We start from the raw sequence: 22698 nt of genomic DNA, 5'->3' as shown, positions 1-22698 counted from the left end.
TTTATCTTTAGTATCGGGTCTAGCAATTCTAGCATCTTCATCACAGAAGTAAATAACATGCCCATCAATATTATCGACCAATAGATCTTTAACCATAGCAATACTAGGTTCAACTTTAATTTGCTCAAGGGGTGTAGGTGTTCTAGCTACTCTCACGAAACACAATTGAAGCTTTAGCATGATCCTTTATTCTAACAGGGAAAGGTGGTTTCTCAATATAAGTGGTAGGAACAATAGGATCAACATTATAAGTGATAGTCTTTTCTTCAACTTTAATAGGCTCAAATACTTTTACTTCAATGGGAGGATGATATTTAAACCACTTCTCCTTAGGGAGATCAACACGAGTAGCAAATGATTCACAGAAAGAAGCTACTATCTCAGAGTCAAGTCCATATTTAGTGCTAAATTCATGAAAAGCATTGGTATCCATAAAAGATTTAACACAATCAAACTTAGGTGTTATACCTGACTCCTTACCTTCGTTGAGTTCCCAATCTTCAGAGTTGCGTTTAATTCTTTCCAATAATTCCCATCTGAATTCAATAGTCTTCATCATAAAAGAACCAGTACAAGAAGTATCGAGCATGGAGCGATTATTGAGAGAAAGCCAAGTATAAAAAAATTTGAATAATAATTTCTCTTGAGAGCTCATGATTGGGGCATGAATATAACATTGACTTAAGCCTCCCCCAAGCTTGAGCGATACTTTCTCCTTCGCGAGGCCAAAATATATATATATAATTACGATCATGATGAACCAGATGCATAGGATAAAACTTCTGATGAAATTCCAATTTCAATCGGTTGTAGTTCCATGATCCAATACCATCACATAGCTCAAACCATTTCAATGTCTTTCCCTTCAAAGATAAAGGGAATACCTTCTTCTTGATAACATCCTCGGGCATACCTACAAGCTTAAATAATCCACAAACTTCATCCACATAGATTTGGTGCATATCAGGATGTAATGTTCCATCTCGTGTAAAAGGATTAGCTAGCAGTTTCTCTATCATACCCAAAGGAATTTCAAAGTAAACATTTTCACTAGGTTCAGTAGGTTGAGGAGCAACTCTTTGCTCTACTGGTCGGGGTGAAGATACCCCGAACAAGCCCCTCAAAGGATTATTTTCCATAGTAACAAGTGACAGTAAATTTCAGCACACTATATAAATTTTTCCTTACCAAATTCGACCTACCAAAGGCACTTCACTCCCGGCAACGGTGCCAGAAAAGAGTCTTGATGACCCACAAGTATAGGGGATCTATCGTAGTCCTTTCGATAAGTAAGAATGTCGAACCCAACAAGGAGCAGAAGGAAATGACAAGCGGTTTTCAGTAAGGTATTCTCTACAAGCACAGAAATTATCGGTAACAAATAGTTTTGTGATAAGGTAATTCATAACGGGTAAAAAGTAAGAAAAGTAAATAAGGTGCAGCAAGGTGGCCCAATCCTTTTTGTATAAAAGGACAGGCCTGGACAAACTCTTATATAAAGGAAAACGCTCCCGAGGACACATGGGAATTATCGTCAAGCTAGTTTTCATCATGCTCATATGATTCACATTCGTTACTTTGATAATTTGATATGTGGGTGAACCGGTGCTTAGGTACTACCCTTCCTTGGACAAGCATCCCACTTATGATTAACCCCCCTCGCAAGCATCCGCAACTACTAAAGAAGAATTAAGGTAAACCTAACCATAGCATGAAACATATGGATCAAAATCAACCCCTTACGAAGCAACGCATAAACTAGGGTTTAAGCTTCTGTCACTCTAGCAACCCATCATCTGCTTATTACTTCCCAATGCCTTCCCCTAGGCCCAAACCATGATGAAGTGTCATGTAGTCGACGTTCACATAACACCACTAGAGGAAAGACAACATACATCTCATCAAAATATCAAACGAATACCAAATTCACATGACTACTTATAACAAGACTTCACACATGTCCTCAGGAACAAACGTAACTACTCACAAATCATATTTATGTTCATAATTAGAGGGGTATTAATATGCATAAAGGATATGAACATATAATCTTCCACCAAATAAACCAACTAGCATCAACTACAAGGAGTAATCAACACTACTAGCAACCAACAGGTACTAATCTGAGGTTTTGAGACAAAGATCGGATACAAGAGATGAACTAGGGTTTGAGAGGAGATGGTGTTGGTGAAGATGTTGATGGAAATTGACCCCCTCCCGATGAGAGGATCGATGGTGATGACGATGGTGACGATTTTCCCCTCCAGAGGGATGTTTCCCCGGCAGAACAGCTCCGCCGGAGCCCTAGATTGGTTCCGCCAAGGTTCCGCCTCGAGACGGCGGCGCCTCGTCCCAAAAACTTTCTTATCATTTTTCCAGGGCAAAAGACACCTTATACCAGAAGATGGGCATCGGGGGGCTTCAAGTGGCCCGGGGGGCAGGGGGGGCGCTGGGGGGGGGGGGGCGGGCCCTCCACCCTCATGGACGGTGGGTGGCCCCCATGTGGTGCTTTCTTCGCCCTATATTTTTAATATATTCCAAAACTGACTTTCGTGGAGTTTCAGGACTTTTGGAGTTGTGCAGAATAGGTATCTAATATTTGCTCCTTTTCCAGGCCAGAATTCCAGCTGCCGGCATTCTCCCTCTTCATGTAAACCCTGTAAAATAAGAGACAAAATGCATAAGTATTGTGACATAATGTGTAATAACATCCCATAATGCAATAAATATCGATATAAAAGCATGATGCAAAATGGACGTATCAATGGGCGCGGGCGTGGAAGGCGCGACCACACTCACGTCGGGCGAGCACTTCCCGGAGAGGCGGGAGGCCTGCGGGTACGCATGAAAGCCGGGCACCGGGTTGCAAGCCGGCGCGCGGGGCGAGTCGGACAGCATCATCCGAGGAAATGCCGATGAGCCGGTGCTGGCCGCGACGGCGGCAGCGTTGAGAGCAACTCCAACGGGGTGACCCAAACGGATGCGCGCTTTGTCCGCTTTTTGTCCATTTGGGTCGGCCAAGAGGACGTGCGCGTCTGCATTTTAAAATGGGTCGGCTTGACCGCCCAACGGAGAGGCCGACCCAAAAGTGCCGCCGTGGAAAAATAATAATGAGTTGCACGAAATAAACATAATTAAACATAAAGTGGCCGGTCAAACGCCGCCCAAAGTCCACCTAAATCTAATAAACATTAAATAAAACATTAAAAAAATCTACGCCCGCCTACTGCCGCCCGACACGCTGCCCTAGACATCGTCGGCCTTGCTCTTGCCCTCGCCGTCGATGTCGCCATCGTCGGTGAGGTCGATGAAGACCGGAGCAGGGCCAGCCCACCCGAACACCACCTGGTACGCTGCCAGGGCAGCCTCCTTCGGCGTCTGCTGGGGCGGCGGCATTGCAGCAAGCCGCGCGCACTCCTCCTCCTCGAGCCGAGGCGCCTCCGCGTCGCATTGGAGCATGGTGTCGTAGCGCATCTGCTCCTGGCGGAGCCAGTACTCCTTCCATCGCTCGAGGTGGGCCGCCTCCTCTTCTGGTGTCGTCGCGAAGTGGACGGGAGGCGCGCTCACCCACTCGCGGTACTGACCCATCCACGAGTAGGCCTCCTCCGGCCAAGTGGGTAAAGGTAGGGAGCGCTTACGCATCGGCTCCGGATTGGGCTGGACGGGCGGTGACGGTGGCGGTGGCGGCACGAAGAGCGGGGTGTGGACAGAGTCCCCCGCTGCCGACAAGGCAAGGGCTTGCTCCAGCCCATCCCAGTGCGCGTCCTTCTCAAGGCGCCTAGCATCCAGCGCGTGCTGCAGGGCCTCCTCGAGGGCGGCTTGGTACCCCGCCTCCGCCTTCATGTCCTCCGGCTCTATCTACGGGGGCGGCGGTGGGAACGGCGGCGGGACAGCATCGACACCTGAGTGCCGTTGCTCCTCATGTTCGAGGGTGAACCATGCCTCCCAGTTGGGGGGTCGGCGGCGTACCCTGGCAGCCGACGCTGCTTCGGCGTGAGCTGCACGCGGCGCCTGCGCACCTCGTCGTCGTGCGCCCGTTGGGTACGAGGAACTGCCGGCACCGGGATCCGTTACGGATCCAGATGCCAACGGTGCGGCAACGTGACATCGGGGTACGACAATGGCTGCCTGTACTCTCAGTGCCACCGCGCTTGGTGCATCGGGATGTGCAGGGCGGAAACGCGTCGCCGCCGGAGGAGGAGGGCGAAGGGGAGCACGGGAGGACGAGGCACCGGGGATGCCCTTGCCTTTGCCCTTGCCTTTGCTGCTGCCCAAGAGGCCCATGGCTAGGGTTTGCGGTCGCCGGCGAAGAAGCAAAGGGAGTGGTGCGGGGCAGATGTGGACGGGAGAAGTGGATGAGGCCGACCCCGCCACACGCGTGGTTAAAAAAGGACGCTTCCACTAGCTGACGCGTGGGCCCGCTGTCGGTGGTCGTCATAAATAAGACGGCCGGTGGCGGTTGGGTGGCTGCCAGGTGGGGATGCGGCGGACGGCGAGGAGACGCGCGGCGCGTCCACTTCGCGTCTGCACCGACGCATTCCAAGCGCAATTTTGGGCCGGAAATGGATCGGCGCGGACGCCAGGCAGACACGATTTGAGTTTGGGTCGGCGCGTTGGGCCGCCACTTTTGTCCGCGCCGACCCAAACAGATGCGGGCAGACAAAATGGGTCGCCTCATTGGAGTTGCTCTAAGGAGGCCGACTTTGATGTCCGCGCCGACCCAAACGGATGCCAGCGGATGAAATGGGTTGCCCCATTGGAGTTGCTCTTATATGTGGCAACTTTTTCACCCTACGATACTCCCTCTAGATAGTGTTTCAGGTTTCCTTGTCGCTTGTCAAAAAAACGAGAGTACGCCAAAGGCGTGCCTTAGCTTTATAGAAGGGTGAAAAATATGTACAAGGGTTTACCAACGGCAGGCATCACCTGGATGTGCCTACACCTAATCTCTCCCTAGGAATGTAAGGGACTACAAAAATGTAACACTCCACTCCTACGCACCATCGCCCACAACTGACGCTCCCTAAATATGAGCTAGACAGTGCCGAGCTCGTTACAATTGTCATTTCTACCAAAAACTCTACCATTATGTTGCTTCCACAAGCACCAGCGGATGAGCACCACCAATGAGTCATAGTCCTTCCGGTGAGTCTTTGGCACCAGCTTCCGTGACATCGTCCACCAATCTTCCATAGTATCTTGGCCAGTTGGCATGAGCTCGAGTGGAAGACCGACCCTGATGAAGCATTGGAACCACACTTGCTTGGCGAACGCACATTGGACCAAGATGTGGTCTACCGTATCCTCCTCTTGCTCACAAAGATAGCAAGGTGATGTTGAGTCCTGCAACCCGGGCCGTGTTCTTCTATCCGATGTCCAGAGCCTATATTGTGCCGCAAGCCACATGAAAATTTTGCAAGAGAGGGGCGCTCCACACTTCCAGATTGGTGCGGCAAGCTGGAATCTGATCCCGCCTTCGCATAGCATGGCATATGCCGATGCTGCTGTGTATTTTCTTGTGGAGTTCCACTCCCAAATCGGCATGTCTTCCTCACCTAGCTGCTGCTGAACTTGCATGACCGCCTCGCACAACCTCACAAATTGCATCAGCCCATCCGTGTCCAGCACTCCCACGATGTCCTCCATCCAAGCATGGAGGTGCAGCCCCTCCTTGACAGATCTACGGTTGATCACACGCGTCTTGACCTTGGCCACAAGAGTGGGCGCCATGTCCTGTACCGCTGATCCTCCAATCCATCTCTCTTTCCAAAAAAGAGCCTTTGATCCATCTCCAATACTCCATTTGACAAGGCTGCCGAACGCTGAAACTGGTTGCTTATCCACCAGGTCGCATAACCCCCGCCAAGGCCTAGAATTTTCAGTTCGGTTTAGCCATTCCCACCTCATCCTCAGCGTGATCCCCTGCTTTTGCAGGTCAATTACTCCCAGCCCGTCGAGGTACTTTGGTCTGCAAACCCTCTACCAGGACACCACGCACTTCCCGACAATAATATGATCAGAGCCAGTCCAAAAGAAAGCTCTACGGCCTTTGTCCACCTTCTCCAATGCCCATTTAGGAGCTTGAGCCACAATCATGTGATGAGTAGGTCTTGCCCTCATGACCTGGTTAACTAGAATCAGCCTTCCGGGCCGGGTCACCATCCCTCTCTGCCATCCCGGCAGTATTCTCAGAGCAGAGTCAATCATCGGCTGCCAATCCGAACGTTTGAGCTGTTTGATGTTGAGCTGCAAGCCTAAATATCTGCATGGGAACTTCCCAATCTGCTAGGGCACCATGCTTCGGACCAGCTCCTCATCCCCTTCTTCCCCTCTGATAATAATGGCAGACGACTTAGCGTAGTTCACCTTGAGCCCTGATGCCTCTCCGAAAATCTTGAGAGTCTCTTGAATGAATGACAGGTCCGCATAGTTTGGCTTGATGAGTAAAACCACATCATTGGCGTACAGGGACAATCTTTGCGTGTCTCTGCAACCATTCATTTTTCTCAAGATCTGGGAGTCATGTGCCTTAATGATGATGGCAGTAAGCACATCCATCGCGATGACAAACAACAAAGGCGACAGGGACTCCCCTTGCCTCAGACCGCAAGCATGCCTGAATTTCTCCAAGCGCATCCATTGACCAGCACGCGGGAGCTGGCCGTTGATAGAAGTGTTGAGACCGAGGATAGCCACCGCTCAGAGAATCCCTTCGCACGCAGCACTTCAAAGAGAAAAGGCTGCGATAGGGAGTCGAATGCCTTTGAGATATCTAACTTGAGCAACACGCCTTTACCTTTCCTCTTATGCAGTCGCCACGCCAGTTGCCTGACCAGGAGAAAGTTGTCATCTAAGCTTTGTCCTTTGATGAATACTGACTGGTTGGCGTTGACAAGTTTTGGCATTCGCTTGCAAAGTCTAGAAGCGAGCAGTTTCGATGCAATCTTGGGAAAGCTATGCACCAAACATATCGGCCTGAAGTCCTTGAGCATGTTGCCGCTGTTTTTGGAATAAGGGAGATAAGCGCCTGATTCAGCCCCCCGAAGCCACGCCCATTGTCCAGAAATAATTTATGCAGGGCAGCCAAAATATCTCGTTTGATTACACTCCAAGATTTTTGGAAGAAGGCTCCAATAAACCCATCCGGCCCCGGCGCTCTGTCCGACGGCATATCCTTGATCACGTCCCATATTTCCTCCTCCTGAAACACCAAATCTTGCTCTGAGAGATCCAGCGGTTGGATGTTCAGAAATTCAAGATCGACCATGTGCTCTCGAGCCGAGTCCTTCCCCATGATCTCCACGAAGGCTTCCAGGAAGGCCTCCTCCTTGCGCCTTTTGGTCAGTGATTGTTTGCCCGTTCCTAGTGATTGCAGGTATGAAATTTTTGGCCTTCCTCCCGTTCGCGGTCAGGTGAAATAGTTTGGTGCTGGCATCTCCATCTTGTAGCCACCTGATGCGTGACCTCTGTCTAGCAATGGTTCTTTCCAGCAAGGCCAGTCCAAGAACCACATGCTTGAGCGTGGCCCTCGGCCATATTTCCACCCTTCGAGAGTATCCTAGTCTCCTGTGCACAGTCAAATCGTAGGATGACCAGGTTCGCACATGCAATTTGAAGCTTTATGTTGCCCACTGAGGGAGTCCTGGATTAGGGGGTGTCCGGATGGCCGAACTATACCTTCGGCCGGACTCCTGGACTATGAAGATACAAGATTGAAGACTTCGTCCCGTGTTCGGAAGAGACTTTCCTTGGCGTGGAAGGCAAGCTTGGCGATACAGATATGTAGATCACCTACCATTGTAACCGACTCTGTGTAACCCTAGCCCTCTCCGGTGTCTATATAAACCAGAGAGTTTTAGTCCGTAGGACGAACAACAATCATACCATAGGCTAACTTCTAGGGTTTAGCCTCTCTGATCTCGTGGTAGGTCTACTCTTGTACTACCCATATCATCAATATCAATCAAGTAGGACGTAGGGTTTTACCTCCATCAAGAGGGCCCGAACCTGGGTAAAACATCGTGTCCCCTGCCTCCTGTTACCATCCGACCTAGACGCACAGTTCGGGACCCCCTACCCGAGATCCGCCGGTTTTGACACCGACATTGGTGCTTTCATTGAGAGCTCCTCTGTGTTGTCACTTTTAGGCCCGATGGCTTCTCCAATCATCAACAGCGATGCGATCCAGGGTGAGACTTTTCTCCCCGGACAGATCTTCGTATTCGGTGGCTTTGCACTGCGGGCCAATTCGCTTGGCCATCTGGAGCAGATCAAAAGCTACACCCCTGGCCATCAGGTCAAATTTGGAAGTTTGAACTACATGGCCGACATCCGCGGAGACTCGATCTTCGACGGATTCGAGCCACAGCTGAGCGCGCCGCACTGTCACGATGAGCATGATTTAGCTCTGCCACCGAACAGTGCCCTGGAGGCCGCACCTGTGTCCGCTCCGACCCCTAGCCGATCACGCCAATCGAGGATAGGTGGTTAGACACCGCTTCGGGGGCTGCAATCTCTATGGTGATCGAGCCGAACACCAGCCCTATTCTCTGCAAAGCCCGTGACTCCAAGGAGCCGGACTCCTCTCCAGACTCCTAGCCCTTCGCGCCCCGACCGATCGAACCCGATTGGGCGCCGATCATGGAGTTCACCGCCACGGACATCTTTCAGCACTCGCCCTTCGACGATATTCTGAATTCACTAAAGTCTCTCTCTTTATCAGGAGAGCCCTGGCCGGACTATGGTCAACAAGGTTGGGATGCGGATGATGAAGAAATTCAAAGCCCACCCACCACCCACTTCGTAGCTGCTGTTGATAATTTAAACGACGTGCTCGACTTCGACTCCGAAGACATCAACGGTTTGGACGACGATGTAGGAGATGAACATGAACCAATGCCTATAAGGCACTGGACAGCCACCTCATCTCATGATGTATACATGGTGGACACACCCAAAGGAAGCGACGACAAGGAACACAGGGATGCAACGAGGGATCGTTCACTCGAAAAGCAATCAAAGCGGCGACGTAAGCACCGCTCCAAGCCCTGCCTCGACAGAGACAATAGTCATACGGATCCAGCCATAGAGCAGGATGAGCCGGCGGACGACGGACATGCCTTCGAGCAAGCGTCTGAACAGGGAAACTTGGATAAACAAATCGAACACCCCGTCCCCGGCGAAAACAACAGTCCGGACAACCTTACGCCGGATAAACTCATGGAGCAGAAGAACCTCCACAAAAGGCTCGTCGCCACTGCACATAGCCTGAAAAAGCAGAAGCGGAAGCTCAAAACTGCGAAAGATGCACTCAGAATCAGATGGAGCAAAGTATGCAACACCACAGACAAATATGCCGGCAGTCGCCGCACAAAAAGCTATCCAAAGTGAAAGCTACTGCCTGAATTTGACGAGGAGGCCTTAGAGCCCCCGCAGTCAAAAAATAGGAAAGCCATCCGGTCGGATGGACGACCGCATGGCCAGCATGGAGCGGCAAGCGGCGCCGCACACAAGCCGGCACGCGATCCACCAAAGGATCTGCATCAAAAAGACGGCCCAGCCAGATCTATATACGGGCTAAGAAAGCAAGCTCTACTAAGCAATGCAACACAACAAATATACGAACATCACGGCACACACAAATACAGGGGCGCCGCACACCCCCTATGTTTCACCGATGAGGTGCTGGACCATGAATTTCCAGCGGGATTCAAGCCCGTAAACATAGAGGCGTACGACGGAACAACAGACCCTAGGGTCTGGATCGAGGATTATATCATCCACATACACATGGCCAGAGGAGATGACCTCCACGCCATCAAATACTTACCCCTCAAGCTTAAAGGGCCAGCCCGGCATTGGCTCAAAAGCCTTCCCGAAAACACCATTGGAAGTTGGGAAGAGCTTGAGGATGCTTTCCGGGCAAATTTTCAAGGGACCTATGTCCGCCCTCCGGATGCAGACGATCTCAGTCACATAACTCAACAGCCCGGAGAGTCAGCCCGGAAATTCTGGAACAAATTTCTTACTAAAAAGAATCCGATAGTCGACTGTCCGGACGCCGAAGCCCTAGCAGCTTTTAAGCACAACGTTCGAGACGAATGTCTCGCCAGACACCTCGGCCAAGAAAAGCCAAGAACATAGCCGCATTGACAAGCCTCATGACCCGCTTTTGCGCAGGAGAGGACAGCTGGTTGGCAAGATGCAACACCAGCGACCCAAGTACATCCGAAGTTAGGGATGGAAACGGAAAACCCCGACGCAGCAAGGACTAGCGCCGGAATAAGGGAAACAGCCCAAAGAGCATGGCGGTCAACGCCGGATTCAAAAGCTCGCGGCAGAATCAGAGAAAGCCACCCCTCAAGGATAACAAGGACGAGCTATCCAACTTAAACAAAATCTTGGACAAGATATGTCAAATACACAGTACTCCCGGGAAGCCTGCGAACCATACCCACAGAGATTGTTGGGTTTTCAAGAAAGCCGGCAAGCTCAACGCCGAACACAAGGGGCTCGACACACCAAGTGAGGACGACGACGAACCCCACAAGCAGAGCACCAGGAAACAAAAGGATTTCCCACAAGAAGTCAAAACAGTAAACTTACTTCACGTGACGAACAGAATGGCTCCACAAGAGATACGCGCCATACGGCCTATCCCAAAGGAGTCTCGCCAATGGTTCTTAAAACCAATCACCTTCGACCATCAGGATTACTCTAGAAGTATCCGGAACGCAGGCTGGACTGCCTTGGTATTAGATCCAATAATCGGCGGACTCCATTTTACAAATGTCCTGATGGACGGCGAAAGTGGCCTAAACCTGTTATACCAGGATACAATCCGCAACATGGGGATAGACCCAACAAAAATTCGCCATAGCAAAACCTCCTTTCAAGGGGTAACGCCAGGCCTGGATGCCCGTTGCATGGGTTCTCTCCGGCTAGAAGTTATGTTCGGCTCCCTCGATAACTTCCGTTGCGAACAGCTAACTTTCCACATCGCCCCATTCTCAAGTAGCTATCAAGCACTGCTGGGACGCGAAGCTTTCGCCCGCTTTAACGCAATACCGCATTATGCATCTCTTACGCTTAAGATGCCCGGTCCACGAGGCATCATCTCATTAAAGGGAAAACATTGAGTGTTCCTCCCGCGCGGAAAACAGTGCGGCTGCCTTGACAGCCCCACAATAAAGCGGCTTCACCAGCCAAAGCATCTAAACAGGTCATCAAGACCATGGACACGGCTAGACGAGTCTGGCATAAACATACAATTGATAAAGGCTTAATAGCCATATACCCCTGTACTAGGGGCTCCGCGCATATAAAACAAGAGACAATAAAGCTCAATTTTACCCATTTCGATTCATACTTTGTTTATTTAGTATAACTCATGTTCGGAACGATCTTTCTTTAACTAAGTTCCTCTCTTTTACAGATGAACACCGTGCTACGCCCGTCCAGGATACGGCACAACGGAGACACAGGCGCAGACGTGCAGCAGGGACCCGTTCCAAGATTCTTTTCAGATTAAGACCCTGCGTAAACCTTTTTTACTGTCTCTTGTTGATACACATCCCCTGGTTTCTTGGTATAACCAAGGAGGAGGCTGGCGTTTTGGCATGTGGCCACGTCAGAGTTTTGCGCATACCTGGACACTAGGGGCTTATTACTAAGGGCGTTATCCCGCCCGCCCTCATAAAGACCGCATACCTTAGGAAGTGTTCGGCGTCGCGAGTTTGGCCTTATATGCATCAGCTCCGAATCATGTCTTTGGTCAAATGTTGGGTTTGCACGGCTCCTGTGTTTTGCTGCCTTACGTTCCGCTCTATCGGCTAAGGCGGCACCAGGAGAACTACTGCGATTGTTCCCCGGTTCGGCCAGGCGAGCACCTCAGTAGAGAAAGCCGAAAACTGACTGTCATGATATAGCGTGAGACTGGTCAACCACTCGATGACATACCAGAATCTTTAGGATTCCTCCGCATTAACGAAGGGCCGTTTCCCGGCCAGGCACATACGCGCCCCGAGTTCGGGCGAGCGCAGGCGCCACCAGGGGCTATATAAGTAGCCTCGATGTCAAACTCCTATGAATAAGTGAAAGTGATAAAGCATCATAGTCCGATTGCCTAGTTCGCTGCGCTATCACCTCCTTTGTAGGACCAAGACGTTGGATCAAGTGTGAAAATGCGCCTTCTGCGAACACCCCCGCATTATGTGCGTGGGGGCTGAAGCCGACGACTGCCATCTTTCAGATTATATATACATATATGTTAAACGGCCGCACACGAGGTATCATAATACTTGCAGGCACAAGTATAAAAAGCTTCTACAATTTATCAAAATATTGTTTTACAATAATACATGCTATTCGAATATAGTATCCTTCGAGCACTGCGTCTCTATTAAACGAGCGCCTTGCAGAACTTCCTGAAAATAGCGCTCGGCAGGTACTCGGCTTCCATCCGAGTCTGAGGATGCAACAGCGGTGGCTTCCATTTCCGCCCAGTATGTCTTGACACGGGCAAGAGCCATCCACGCACCCTCTATGCATGCTGACCTCTTCATCGCATTGATATGCGGCGCCGCACCAAGGAACTGCTACACCAAGTTGAAATAACTTTTCGGCTCTGGTCTCTCTGGCCACAGATGACTCACGACATACTTCATGGCGAGTCTGGACAACCTATTTAGCTCGGCCCATTCGGCCAAACAATCGGCTAATGACAATGGATTCTCTGGATTGTGGAACTGCGACCAGAAGAGCTTTTCCACTTCGCGATCTTCTTGATCTCGGAAGTGCTCGGCCGCATCTGCGGCACTCGCTGCTAAATCCAGATAGGTGTCCGCCGTACTCCACATCTGGTCTAACGGAGCATGTTTAGGATCACAGAACTTCCTCCGCAGCATAAAGGGCTTTCCAGCCGCGATTTCTCCGGCCTGACGCAGCTCCTCCTTCACAGCTCTCATCGCAGAGCGAGCATCCTTGGCATCGGCAACGGCCTTCTTCAGGTCCGTCTGTTCTGCTCGATCTTCTTTTTCAAGAAGCTTGCAATGGTCAACAACGTTCTTCAGCTTCACGGCCATCTCGGCCATTTCCTTCTTGCTTCAGCAGTGAGCAGCCTGTTCGGCTTTCAGCTCTTCAATTGCCTTTCCGGCAGCCGCATCACTTTTCCTAGCTTGCTCCTTGGCTCGGGCAAGTTCCGCCCGAAGATTCTCCATTGCAGCAGCACCATCTGCATCAAGCGCACACATCGTAAGATACTGGCATAAAGCTCCTCTTACCAGGCGCCGCCGAAGGAATTACATACCTTGTACCTCGTCAAGCCGCTTGTTGACAAGCGCGATGTCGGCATCTGCCACGTCAAGTTACCGCTTTAGCTCGGCAAATCCATCAGTCCGGCTGGCCACCGGACACTTCGCCACCTACATATAAAGGCGACATATTAGACCTGGGATTATGATCCTCTGCGCGCCATCACTTTTGACAACACACAGAGTCTCAGGGGCTACTATCTACACAGGGCGCATCTTATTTATGCGCAACTGTCCAAAAAGGGTACATTATTTTGCGTACCTCAAAACCTGTCAGTAAACTCCTGACAGCCAAGTGCAATCCGCTCTCCGCGGATGAAATCCTCTCAATCACCGTACCCATCAATGCACGGTGCTCCTCTGAGATAGATGCTCGCCCTAGAAGATCCTTCAGCTCCTCCGACCGCGCACCAGACGGCGCCGGACTCGTCCGATGGCCCTTCTCAAAGGCCGGACGTGGAGGGCCTTGGGGGCCATATGACTACCTTCCGGCCCCGCCGGATTCGGAGAAACCCTCCGCGACGATACCTCAGGGTCGCCCGCCTCGCATGGCGGTATGGTAGGGGGAGGCGTTCCGCTCTCCATCATCTCCGGAAGAAGATCCCCTGAAGACGAGCTCTGCTGAGAAGGGCAAAGGTCCGAGCTACAAGGTAAATTTTCGATTAACTTTTCTCAGATATAAAGCAGGGATTTCTCTCGTTTCTTGAAAAGAAAACTCCTCTCTACTTACGGCTCGGTGGAGAGCTGATCCCCTTGAGGGCATAATTCGGCCGAAGTATCCCCCAGCACAGGACCCTCTGGCGAAGATTTCTTCCCCTGCTTTAAGGCCATGGTCTCCGGGTCTTCAGAGGCGGTCCTCTTCTTCCCCTGAGGAGAGGAATTTTCGATTCCTCCCTTCCGGACAACCTCCTTTGAGGAGGCTGTAGCTCCCTTGTCCCCTCCCTCGCTTCCCTTTGAAGGCACAACCTCCAACATCCTGACTAGCACGGGACCCGGCATGGTCTCGGGGAGGGGGGCGGACACCTGATTAGCTTTGCTTTCGCTATCCACTCATGTTTAAAGGATAGCTCTTTTAGGGGCAATTTTATGATAAATATACGGATAGCGAGTCCGGGCACAAGGCTACTTACTTGAGTATCCGGACGATTGCAGCTCAGACCTGCGTCCTCCGTAGAATCTGTACACACTACTTGTGGTCCGAAGAACAATTTGTACATCTCCACGGGCGTCATGCCAAGAAAATGTTGGAGAACTCGTGGTCCCTCCGGGTTGAACTCCCACAGGCGGAGGGGGCGACGTTTGCAGGGCAGAACTCGGCGAATTAACATAACCTGCATCGCCATGACCAGATTGATGTCTCTTTCTAGGAGATCTCGGATGTGGCCCTGCAACAGGGGCATGTCCTTTGCCGGCCCCCAGTCCAGCCCCGTATTGACCCATGAAGCCAGTCGTGGCGGGGGACCCGAGCGAAAGGCAGGTGGCGCCACCCACTTAGGGGCCCTGGGAGCGGTAATATAAAACCACTCTCGCTGCCATAAGCTGGACTCCTCTTGAAAAGAGCCCTCGGGCCATGGAGTACCAGCATTCTTGCTTATAAAAGCACCTCCGCACTCCGCATGCCGTCCCTCGATCATCTTCGGCTCTACTTTGAAGGTCTTGAGCCATAGTCCGAAGTGAGGAGTGATACGGAGGAAGGCTTCACACACGACGATGAATGAGGAAATATGGAGGATGGACTCCGGGGATAAGTCGTGAAATTCCAGCCCATAATAATACATGAGCCCCCTCATGAAGGGATCCGTCGGGAAGCCTAGCCCCCGAAGAAAGTGAGACATGAACACCACACTCTCACCGGGCTTGGGAGTGGGAATGACCTGCCCTTGAGCAGGTAGCCTATGCGAGATTTCTCCGGTCAAGAAACTAGCCTCTCTCAACTTCAGCACGTCCTCCTCCGTGACGGAGGAAGGCATCCATCGGCCTCGAAGGTCGGAACCGGACATTGTCGAAGGTCCGAAGCGCCTGAAATCTGGAGCCTTGGGTGTTGGAACTCGAGGCGAAGGGCGAACTCGTTTGAGATTGAAAGAAAGGAGTAAGGCCTTGGTCTCTTTATAAGAGGTTGAAAACCAAGGGCCTTCCCCGTGACCGTTTGGGACTCGCCTTTGATCGAGAAAATATACCAACAGGTACGGTTGGGTTACCCACGCCCGTGTTGATGAGAATCCCGGAATAAGGGGACACGATCTCTGCTTTAACAAGACGTGCCAAGGAAACCGCCTCGCTAAACAGGCTAAGGTGGGACAATAAAATGATTCGAATAAAGACTTGGCCGTGGTGTGATGTCACGCTACGAAATACGTCAGCAGATTAGATTTGTGTAAATATTATTCTCTCTATGGCAATATGTGGAAACTTATTTTGCAGAGCCGGACACTACCTTTGTGTTCAAAATCTTCTATGAAGTACTTGGAGGAGGAACCCGCCTTGCAATGCCGAAGACAATCTGCGCGCCGGACTCATCGTCATTGAAGCCTGGTTCAGGGGCTACTGAGGGAGTCCTGGATTAGGGGGTGTTCGGATGGCCGGACTATACCTTCGGCCAGACTCCTGGACTATGAAGATACAAGATTGAAGACTTCGTCCCGTGTCCGGAAGGGACTTTCCTTGGCGTGGAAGGCAAGCTTGGCGATACGGATATGTAGATCTCCTACCATTGTAACCGACTCTGTGTAACCCTAGCCCTCTCCGGTGTCTATATAAACTGGAGAGTTTTAGTCCGTAGGACGAACAACAATCATGCCATAGGCTAGCTTCTAGGGTTTAGCCTCTCTGATCTCGTGGTAGATCTACTCTTGTACTACCCATATCATCAATATCTATCAAGCAGGACGTAGGGTTTTACCTCCATCAAGAGGGCCCGAACCTAGGTAAAACATCGTGTCCCCTGCCTCCTGTTACCATCCGATCTAGACGCACAGTTTGGGACCCCCTACCCGAGATCCGCTGGTTTTGACACCGACACCCACCCTCCGTTGTCCCCAATAAGTGAGGTATTTTGCCGTGTTCCGCAATAGCACATCCAGACGCAAGAAAGGATCTGTGATTTCCTCCTCGCAGACCCAAGCATCAGCGACCGCCTCCAAGAATCCGTCGAGCTTGGTCCAAAACAGCTCAAACCTGAACCTCTTTCTAGGCTGCAGATGCTCCTCCTCAAGCGAAAGCTACAGCGGGCAGTGGTCCGAGGCCGATGTGGATAGCGCTTGCAGTAAACAGTCGGGATGGTCCAGTTCCCAATCCACAGACACGAAGGCTCTGTCAATTTTAGTCAGCGTAGGAATCTCCCTTTCATTGCTCCATGTGTACGTCCTCCCGTGCAGGAAAAGCTCCTTGAGACCCATATCATCCACACACCGCTTGAATTTGCCCATCATCCTGCGATCAAGCTTGTTGTTGTTCTTATCTGCCGCATGGAGAATCAAGTTAAAGTCTTCGATAACCAGCCATGGCCCGGGGCAGAGCCTTCTCCTCTCCGTAAGATCGTCCATAAATTGAATCTTCTCTAGATCCTCCTGTGGTACGTACACCACCGAAAGCCACCATGTTGGCCCATCGAGAGGGGACACAAAAGCTGTTAGAAAGTTAGCGTCTAGTGTCACGTTAGATAACTGCACTTTAGACGAGTCCCAGCCCACAATGATTCCACCCCTCGTCACCGACGCCGGGAGATAAGTGAAACCATCATATGATGTTCCCATACATTGCATGACTGTGAACTGGTCCACCCTTTCGAGTTTGGACTCCAGGATACATACGATCGCAACACGCACCGTTTCCATGAACTCCCTAAGTGTCTTTCTCCTGGCCGGCCTGTTTAACCCCCTAACATTCCAACATACAACTTCTAATGAGGCGTGCGACATGGGAAGCTGTGGTACATCCCGAGACACGACCACTATTGTCTACACCGACAGCATCTTCGCCTACTCCAGCTCACATGCCAAGTTGGAGGGCATGATCTTGCCGAATATGGCCGCTATCGCCCTCAGCTGCTGCTCCTGCACCGGTGAATCAAACATCTCCCGTAGCTGACCTAGCGCATCGTCCGAGACCGCCAGATCATCTCTAGAGATCTCTAGGGTTTTGAGAAGCACTGTTTCCGCAGCCGTCGCTTTGGTCTTCCTGTTCCCTGAAGCGCACACCGATCTTGTGGTACGCCGAGGCGTGAAGGGGTCTTGACCCGTGCGCACCCATCGTATGCCTTCTATCTCCTTTAGAAGTGGCGGCGCCAGTTTTTTCAAGAGTCCCGAGCAGAAAGATTTGATATTCCCCAGTGCAGCCAATTCCTTTGCAGATAGATTCTCGTCCGTACCCTGTTCATCCTAGGAGTGATGGTGCACAATGATTTCGTTGCCATGCAGGGTTGGTATTGCATGGCCACTCGACGTAGTCCCATCAACCACCGCAGCATCCAATGGGGACTGATCCCTAGCTGCAAGTCCAGAATCACGGTCGGCCTCACCCCGCGTCTCGAGGTTCGCAGCACCAATCAGCTCAGGTACCGGTGCCCAGCCCAGCAGTTGCACAGTGGTGTCGCCAGTGTCGGGTGTCCCCTCCGTCGTCTCCGTCGGGATTTCCTATGCCGGGGCCGGCCGCATGCCAGACGAGACCAAGACCACAGCCTGGCAATCATGCCGCACCGGATCCTGCATGCGCTCCACATCCAGAGTAGGGGCCTGGTCTAGAGTTGCAGGCCCCACCCTAGCCTTCCTTTGGCCACTAGCTGCCTCCCTGTCTTGTCCCAAATTCCCATCCCTGGTTGCCAACGAGTGGGCCAGCTCTGATCCCAACCTGTCGGGATCAGCGCCGGTCCTTTGAGCATCCACTTGCGACCGCGTGCCCGTTCTCACCAACTCTGGGCCATCCTGATCCGCCTGTACCGATTTGGCATTTGTCTCAACCTCTGTGGCCAGTTCTCTTTGCCCAATGATTGGGCTGATAGCGCGCACTGTCTCAAGTCCGGTCCGCTCGCCAACTGTCCCCATCGCAGAGTCTGGCGCACGATGCGTTGGGATAAGACCGTTTGAACGCCCCTGCTCTTGACCGGGCCGGTCGTTGTGGGCCACCACCGGACCAGATGTGACGTCCAAAGTGCCAGATCCCATGTGTGGAAGCCTCCAAGCGGAAGGCCCCACCCTTCCTTCCAACGCCGCTCTGTATGATCTGAGTTGCTCACCGCCACCGCCGCCGCTGGCCGGAAAGTGTGCACGGCGGCCGGCGCCTCGATTGTCCGTCACTCCACGAGACCAAGGCTGCACGACCCACTCTCCTCCCTGGAATGAGCCGCCTGAGCTGTCCGGCAACCCACTCTGACCACTCCCGCTATCTGATCCAGACTCCCTCCTCCAAAGCTCCGGCGGCGAGAAGTCCCTCATCCGGTCGATGTGGATGAACGTTGGATACTCCAACAACTGGCGGAAAGAAGCACGCCACGCCGCGGGATCCACATTCACCTCCAGCGGCTCCGGCACCCACAGATTCCTAAACACCGGCACGTCGTCTGGGTCGACGCACCAAGCTCTCAGCTTGAACAGCGACAAATCCTCCCTGGCTGTCTCCGGCGCCACACTTTCAATCAAGCACGCACTCCCTAACAGCTCCGCCGCCGTGTCCTTGGCCCAGGCATGAGATGGTATGCCCTCGATCATGATGTCAACCTGAACCCGCATAAGCCTCGATGCTGCCTGCGCCTGCCTGAGCCATGGCTTGATGAAGAGCTTGATCCCAAGATGCTCAATGAACGGCACTGCCAAAGCTCTGTTCATGAACTCGTGCGCGGCAAACACCACCAGAAAATCTTCCGGATGGAACTTGTGAACGGAAAAGCGAAACCTTGGCATCCCCAACTGTGCCGAAATCGCCACCGCCGCCTTGTCGCAGGAGACCGGCGGCCGAGCTCCTCCCACGTACATCACCACGGCCAACTGCAGCCGCCGCTCTAGGTCGTTCATGCCCTCCGACCGCTGCAGCACACAGATCTCATATGACCCTGCATACAGAGCCGCCCCCGGCGCAACAGACGAGGAGGGGAGGTTGGGCGCAACTGCCTAGGCTCCGTCAACCTCCGCCTCAAAGTCGGTGCCTGCCTGGGCGCCTCTGACCTGCGGGCAACCTGTGCGATCACCGCCCATCAGAGCTCATCTGCCGAGATGGGGCTGCGCGGTTCCCGGCACTGTGATGAGACATGACCAGGGAGGCCGCAGCGGATGCACAAGGCCTCGTTGGTGCAATCCTGCCGCCGATGACCATCCTCGAAGCATCTGAAACAGAGACCGAACAGCTCCGGCGGGATCAGCCTCCGCTCCGAAGAGGACGAGGACACAACCCGACCCGGGCTGCCGCCCGCCTCCCGCTGACGCCGCAAATCCCGGCGACGCCGCCACATCGCCTTGCGGGATGTACCCGGCCTGTGCCAGCTCTCGGCTTACGCCAGACCAGGCTCATCCACCGGACCACCCCCCGCCGAGGACGAACACGCCAAGCCAGGGGAGCCCGAAATCCCCAACCCCGAGACAACCGGTCGCTCCCGATGGAGCGCCGACGAGACCGAGGGCGGGCTGCAGGAGCCGGAAGCCATGGCAGAGAAGGAGGGCGGGGAGAGAGTGCGCCGGGGCCGGAGTGGCCGCCGGCGGGGAAGGTGGATGCCGATGCCCGAGTGGCAGCCGGCGTGGGGACGGAGCGTGGGAGCCTCAAAGGGATTCTCCAAGTCGACAGTCGCCTTCCTTCCTTGTCGCTTGTCATCGTGTGAGTGGAAGAGACGGGTCCGTCGATGGAATAAAGGCCTTGTCCGGCAAGCTGCTGTTGCAGCAACGCAACGCAACGCAACACGCAGGGAGGGAGCGTGCAAGACGGCATGATCCATCCCACCACCCACGTCGCCGTGCCTTCTATATTATTTAACAAACTGCAAAGCACACATAGAAAAGTATACATAATCATGCTGACCGATCGACCAGAGAAGAGATATTCTGGATTCTGGAATGTACCTCACCGTCGAGTCCCTCTCGTCGTCGACATGCTGCCATCTCGTAAGTACTGCAATCCAAACCTCCCATTCTGGCCACGGATTTTTATACACTAGCAGAAGGAATCTCGTCGTCGCCATACGGAGCGCTACAAAACGAAAGAGCTGACAAGGCGCCACACCGCCGGAGCCGACCAGTCACCAACCACGCACATCCGAGCCGGCAAACGCCAGCTTGCCACTCGCAGCAGCGGCGATCACGACCACGACCTCTCTCGACATGGATCCCGGGAAGGAGCAGACGGGTACGGCCGAGCCCGGCGCGGCGGCGTGCCGCACCCGCGCGGTGTGCGGCACGGAGTACAGTTGGTGCCGCGCCGTGCTGGGCGGCACCGGCACCACGCTCCTCGCGCTCCGCCTCTCGCGCCGCCTCTCGCGCCGCGTCGCCACCGCGGCCGAGGCGGCCGTCCGCTCCCTCCAGAGAGCGCACCCCGTCCTCCGCGCCCACATCCGCGCGGCCTCCACCTCCAGCCCCACCCTCGCCTTCCCCTCCCCCGCGCCGCAGCTCGCCCTCGCGCCCCAGCCGTCCGCGCTCGACTTCGACTCCCTCCTCGAGGGCGAGCTCAACAGCAACCCATGGGCGTCCGACCCCGGGCCCGACGGCTCCCCGGTGCTTTTCGCTGCGCTCTACGAGCTGCCGCCGCCAGCGCGCCGCGCGGCGCTGTTCGTCCGGATCCACACGGCTGCGTGCGACCGCGCGGCGTCGGCCGCGCTGCTGAGGGAGCTCCTGGCGCATCTGGGCGGCGCGGGCGACCCGGAGGAGGAGGAGTCGGCGGCGGTGGAGGCCGGGCTGGAGGACAGGATACCGCAGAAGGACGCGTGGAAGCCGTTCTGGGCGCGTGGGGTGGACATGGTGGGCTACTCCATCAACGGCCTGCGCACGTCCACGCTGCCGTTCGAGGAGACCGGCACGGCCAGGTCGACGCAGATGGTGCGCCTCGCGTTCGGCCGCGAGGAGACGACGCGCCTGCTCGATGTGAGTTCGCTTCAGATCACTGATAGATGCTACTCCTACATTTGATCTGCACATACAGATTAGTAGATTACTGATAGTTCGCGCATTGTCATCTAGGCGTGCAAGGAGAACGGGGTGAAGCTTTGCTCGGCCATGGCTGCGGCGACGTTGCTGGCTGCACGGCAGTCGAAGAAGCTGGACAGTGGCCAGCAGGAGACGTACTCTGTGGCGACCCTGATCAACTGCCGCCAGTTTCTTGAGCCAGCTTTGGACGATCACAACGTTGGTTAGTCCTTGAAGCAAATCAACTCTAAAAATTTATCATGCTTCAAATCTTTAGATGCAAAAGCTTGACACTGTTAATCGTTGCAGGGTTCTTCTACTCTGCCATCACCAACACCCACAAGATACACGGAGAGGAGGGGCTATGGGAACTGGCCAAGAGGTGCCACGATTCCTACATCAGCGCCAAGAACAGCAAGAAGCACCTCACCGACACCGCCGACCTCAACTTCCTCATGTGCCGGGCCATCGAGAACCCGCAGCTGACGACGGCGTCGGCGCTCCGGACGGCGCTCGTCTCCGTGTTCGAGGAGCCGGCCACCTACGACGGCCTGTCCGGCCTGCAGAGCAAGGCCGGCGTGGAGGAGTACGTCGGCTGCGCCACCGTGCACGGCATCGGCCCGTCGATCGGCGTGTTCGACTCTGTCAGGGACGGGCAGCTGGACTGCGCGTGCATGTACCCTTCTCCTCTGCATTCCAGGAAGCAGATCCAGGAGATGTTTGACAAGGTGAAGCTGATTTTGCACGAAGGGTGCAACGCGGGTGATGAGAAACTATGAAGATTGTACGTAGGGACTTTGTGGATACGTACTGAGTAGATTCGAAGAATGTTGCTCCTTTCGGTAAATGGTAAAACTTGGACCCCGTTTGGTCTGTCACGCCATTGGTGTTGCACTTTCAGGTGGGACTTAGGCCAATTCCACCGCGCGACCTTATCCTTTCCGGCCTCATTCGTTTGGAGTAAAAGGGACAAAAGAGGCGTCCCAGCGCGCGGGAGCAAACGGACTTTTGTCTGTTTTGTGTCCGCTTTCGACCCATTCACGGCTCAAATTTGCGCCGTTTTTGGGGTAAAACGGACATCACGCGGACGCGCGGGTCGTCTGCGCGTGTCCTCCCCTGGCCCGCCCGTCGGTGGCACAAGGCGGGCCTTTTTCTATCCGCCCCCTCCCTTCCTCTGGCCGCACCCCCTCCACTCTTCCCCTCGCTGCCGCCGCCGCCGCTGCCATTGCAGCCGTGCAGTTCGGACGCGAGCTCGCCCAACCCCTTCCCCTCGGCGCCGCCGAGCTACCCAA

At 53.7% G+C, this 22698-nt stretch overlaps 1 protein-coding gene across 1 annotated transcript; it reads left to right on the top strand.

Annotated features, from left to right (window-relative positions):
• The first annotated feature begins 20389 nt into the window (after nt 1-20389).
• LOC125545355 lies at nt 20390-22284 on the top strand. Its single transcript, XM_048709272.1, has 3 exons — nt 20390-21364; nt 21461-21629; nt 21716-22284. The coding sequence occupies exons 1-3, from the start codon at nt 20609-20611 to the stop codon at nt 22183-22185; spliced, it is 1395 nt and encodes a 464-aa protein (XP_048565229.1). The 5' UTR covers nt 20390-20608; the 3' UTR covers nt 22186-22284.
• Nucleotides 22285-22698: the final 414 nt, after the last annotated feature.

Source organism: Triticum urartu, chromosome 3 (genome assembly GCF_003073215.2).
Source record: "Triticum urartu cultivar G1812 chromosome 3, Tu2.1, whole genome shotgun sequence".
Classification (NCBI taxonomy): Eukaryota; Viridiplantae; Streptophyta; class Magnoliopsida; order Poales; family Poaceae; genus Triticum; species Triticum urartu.
Note: the sequence above shows the minus strand (reverse complement) of the source record. Positions and strands in the feature narration are given on the sequence as shown.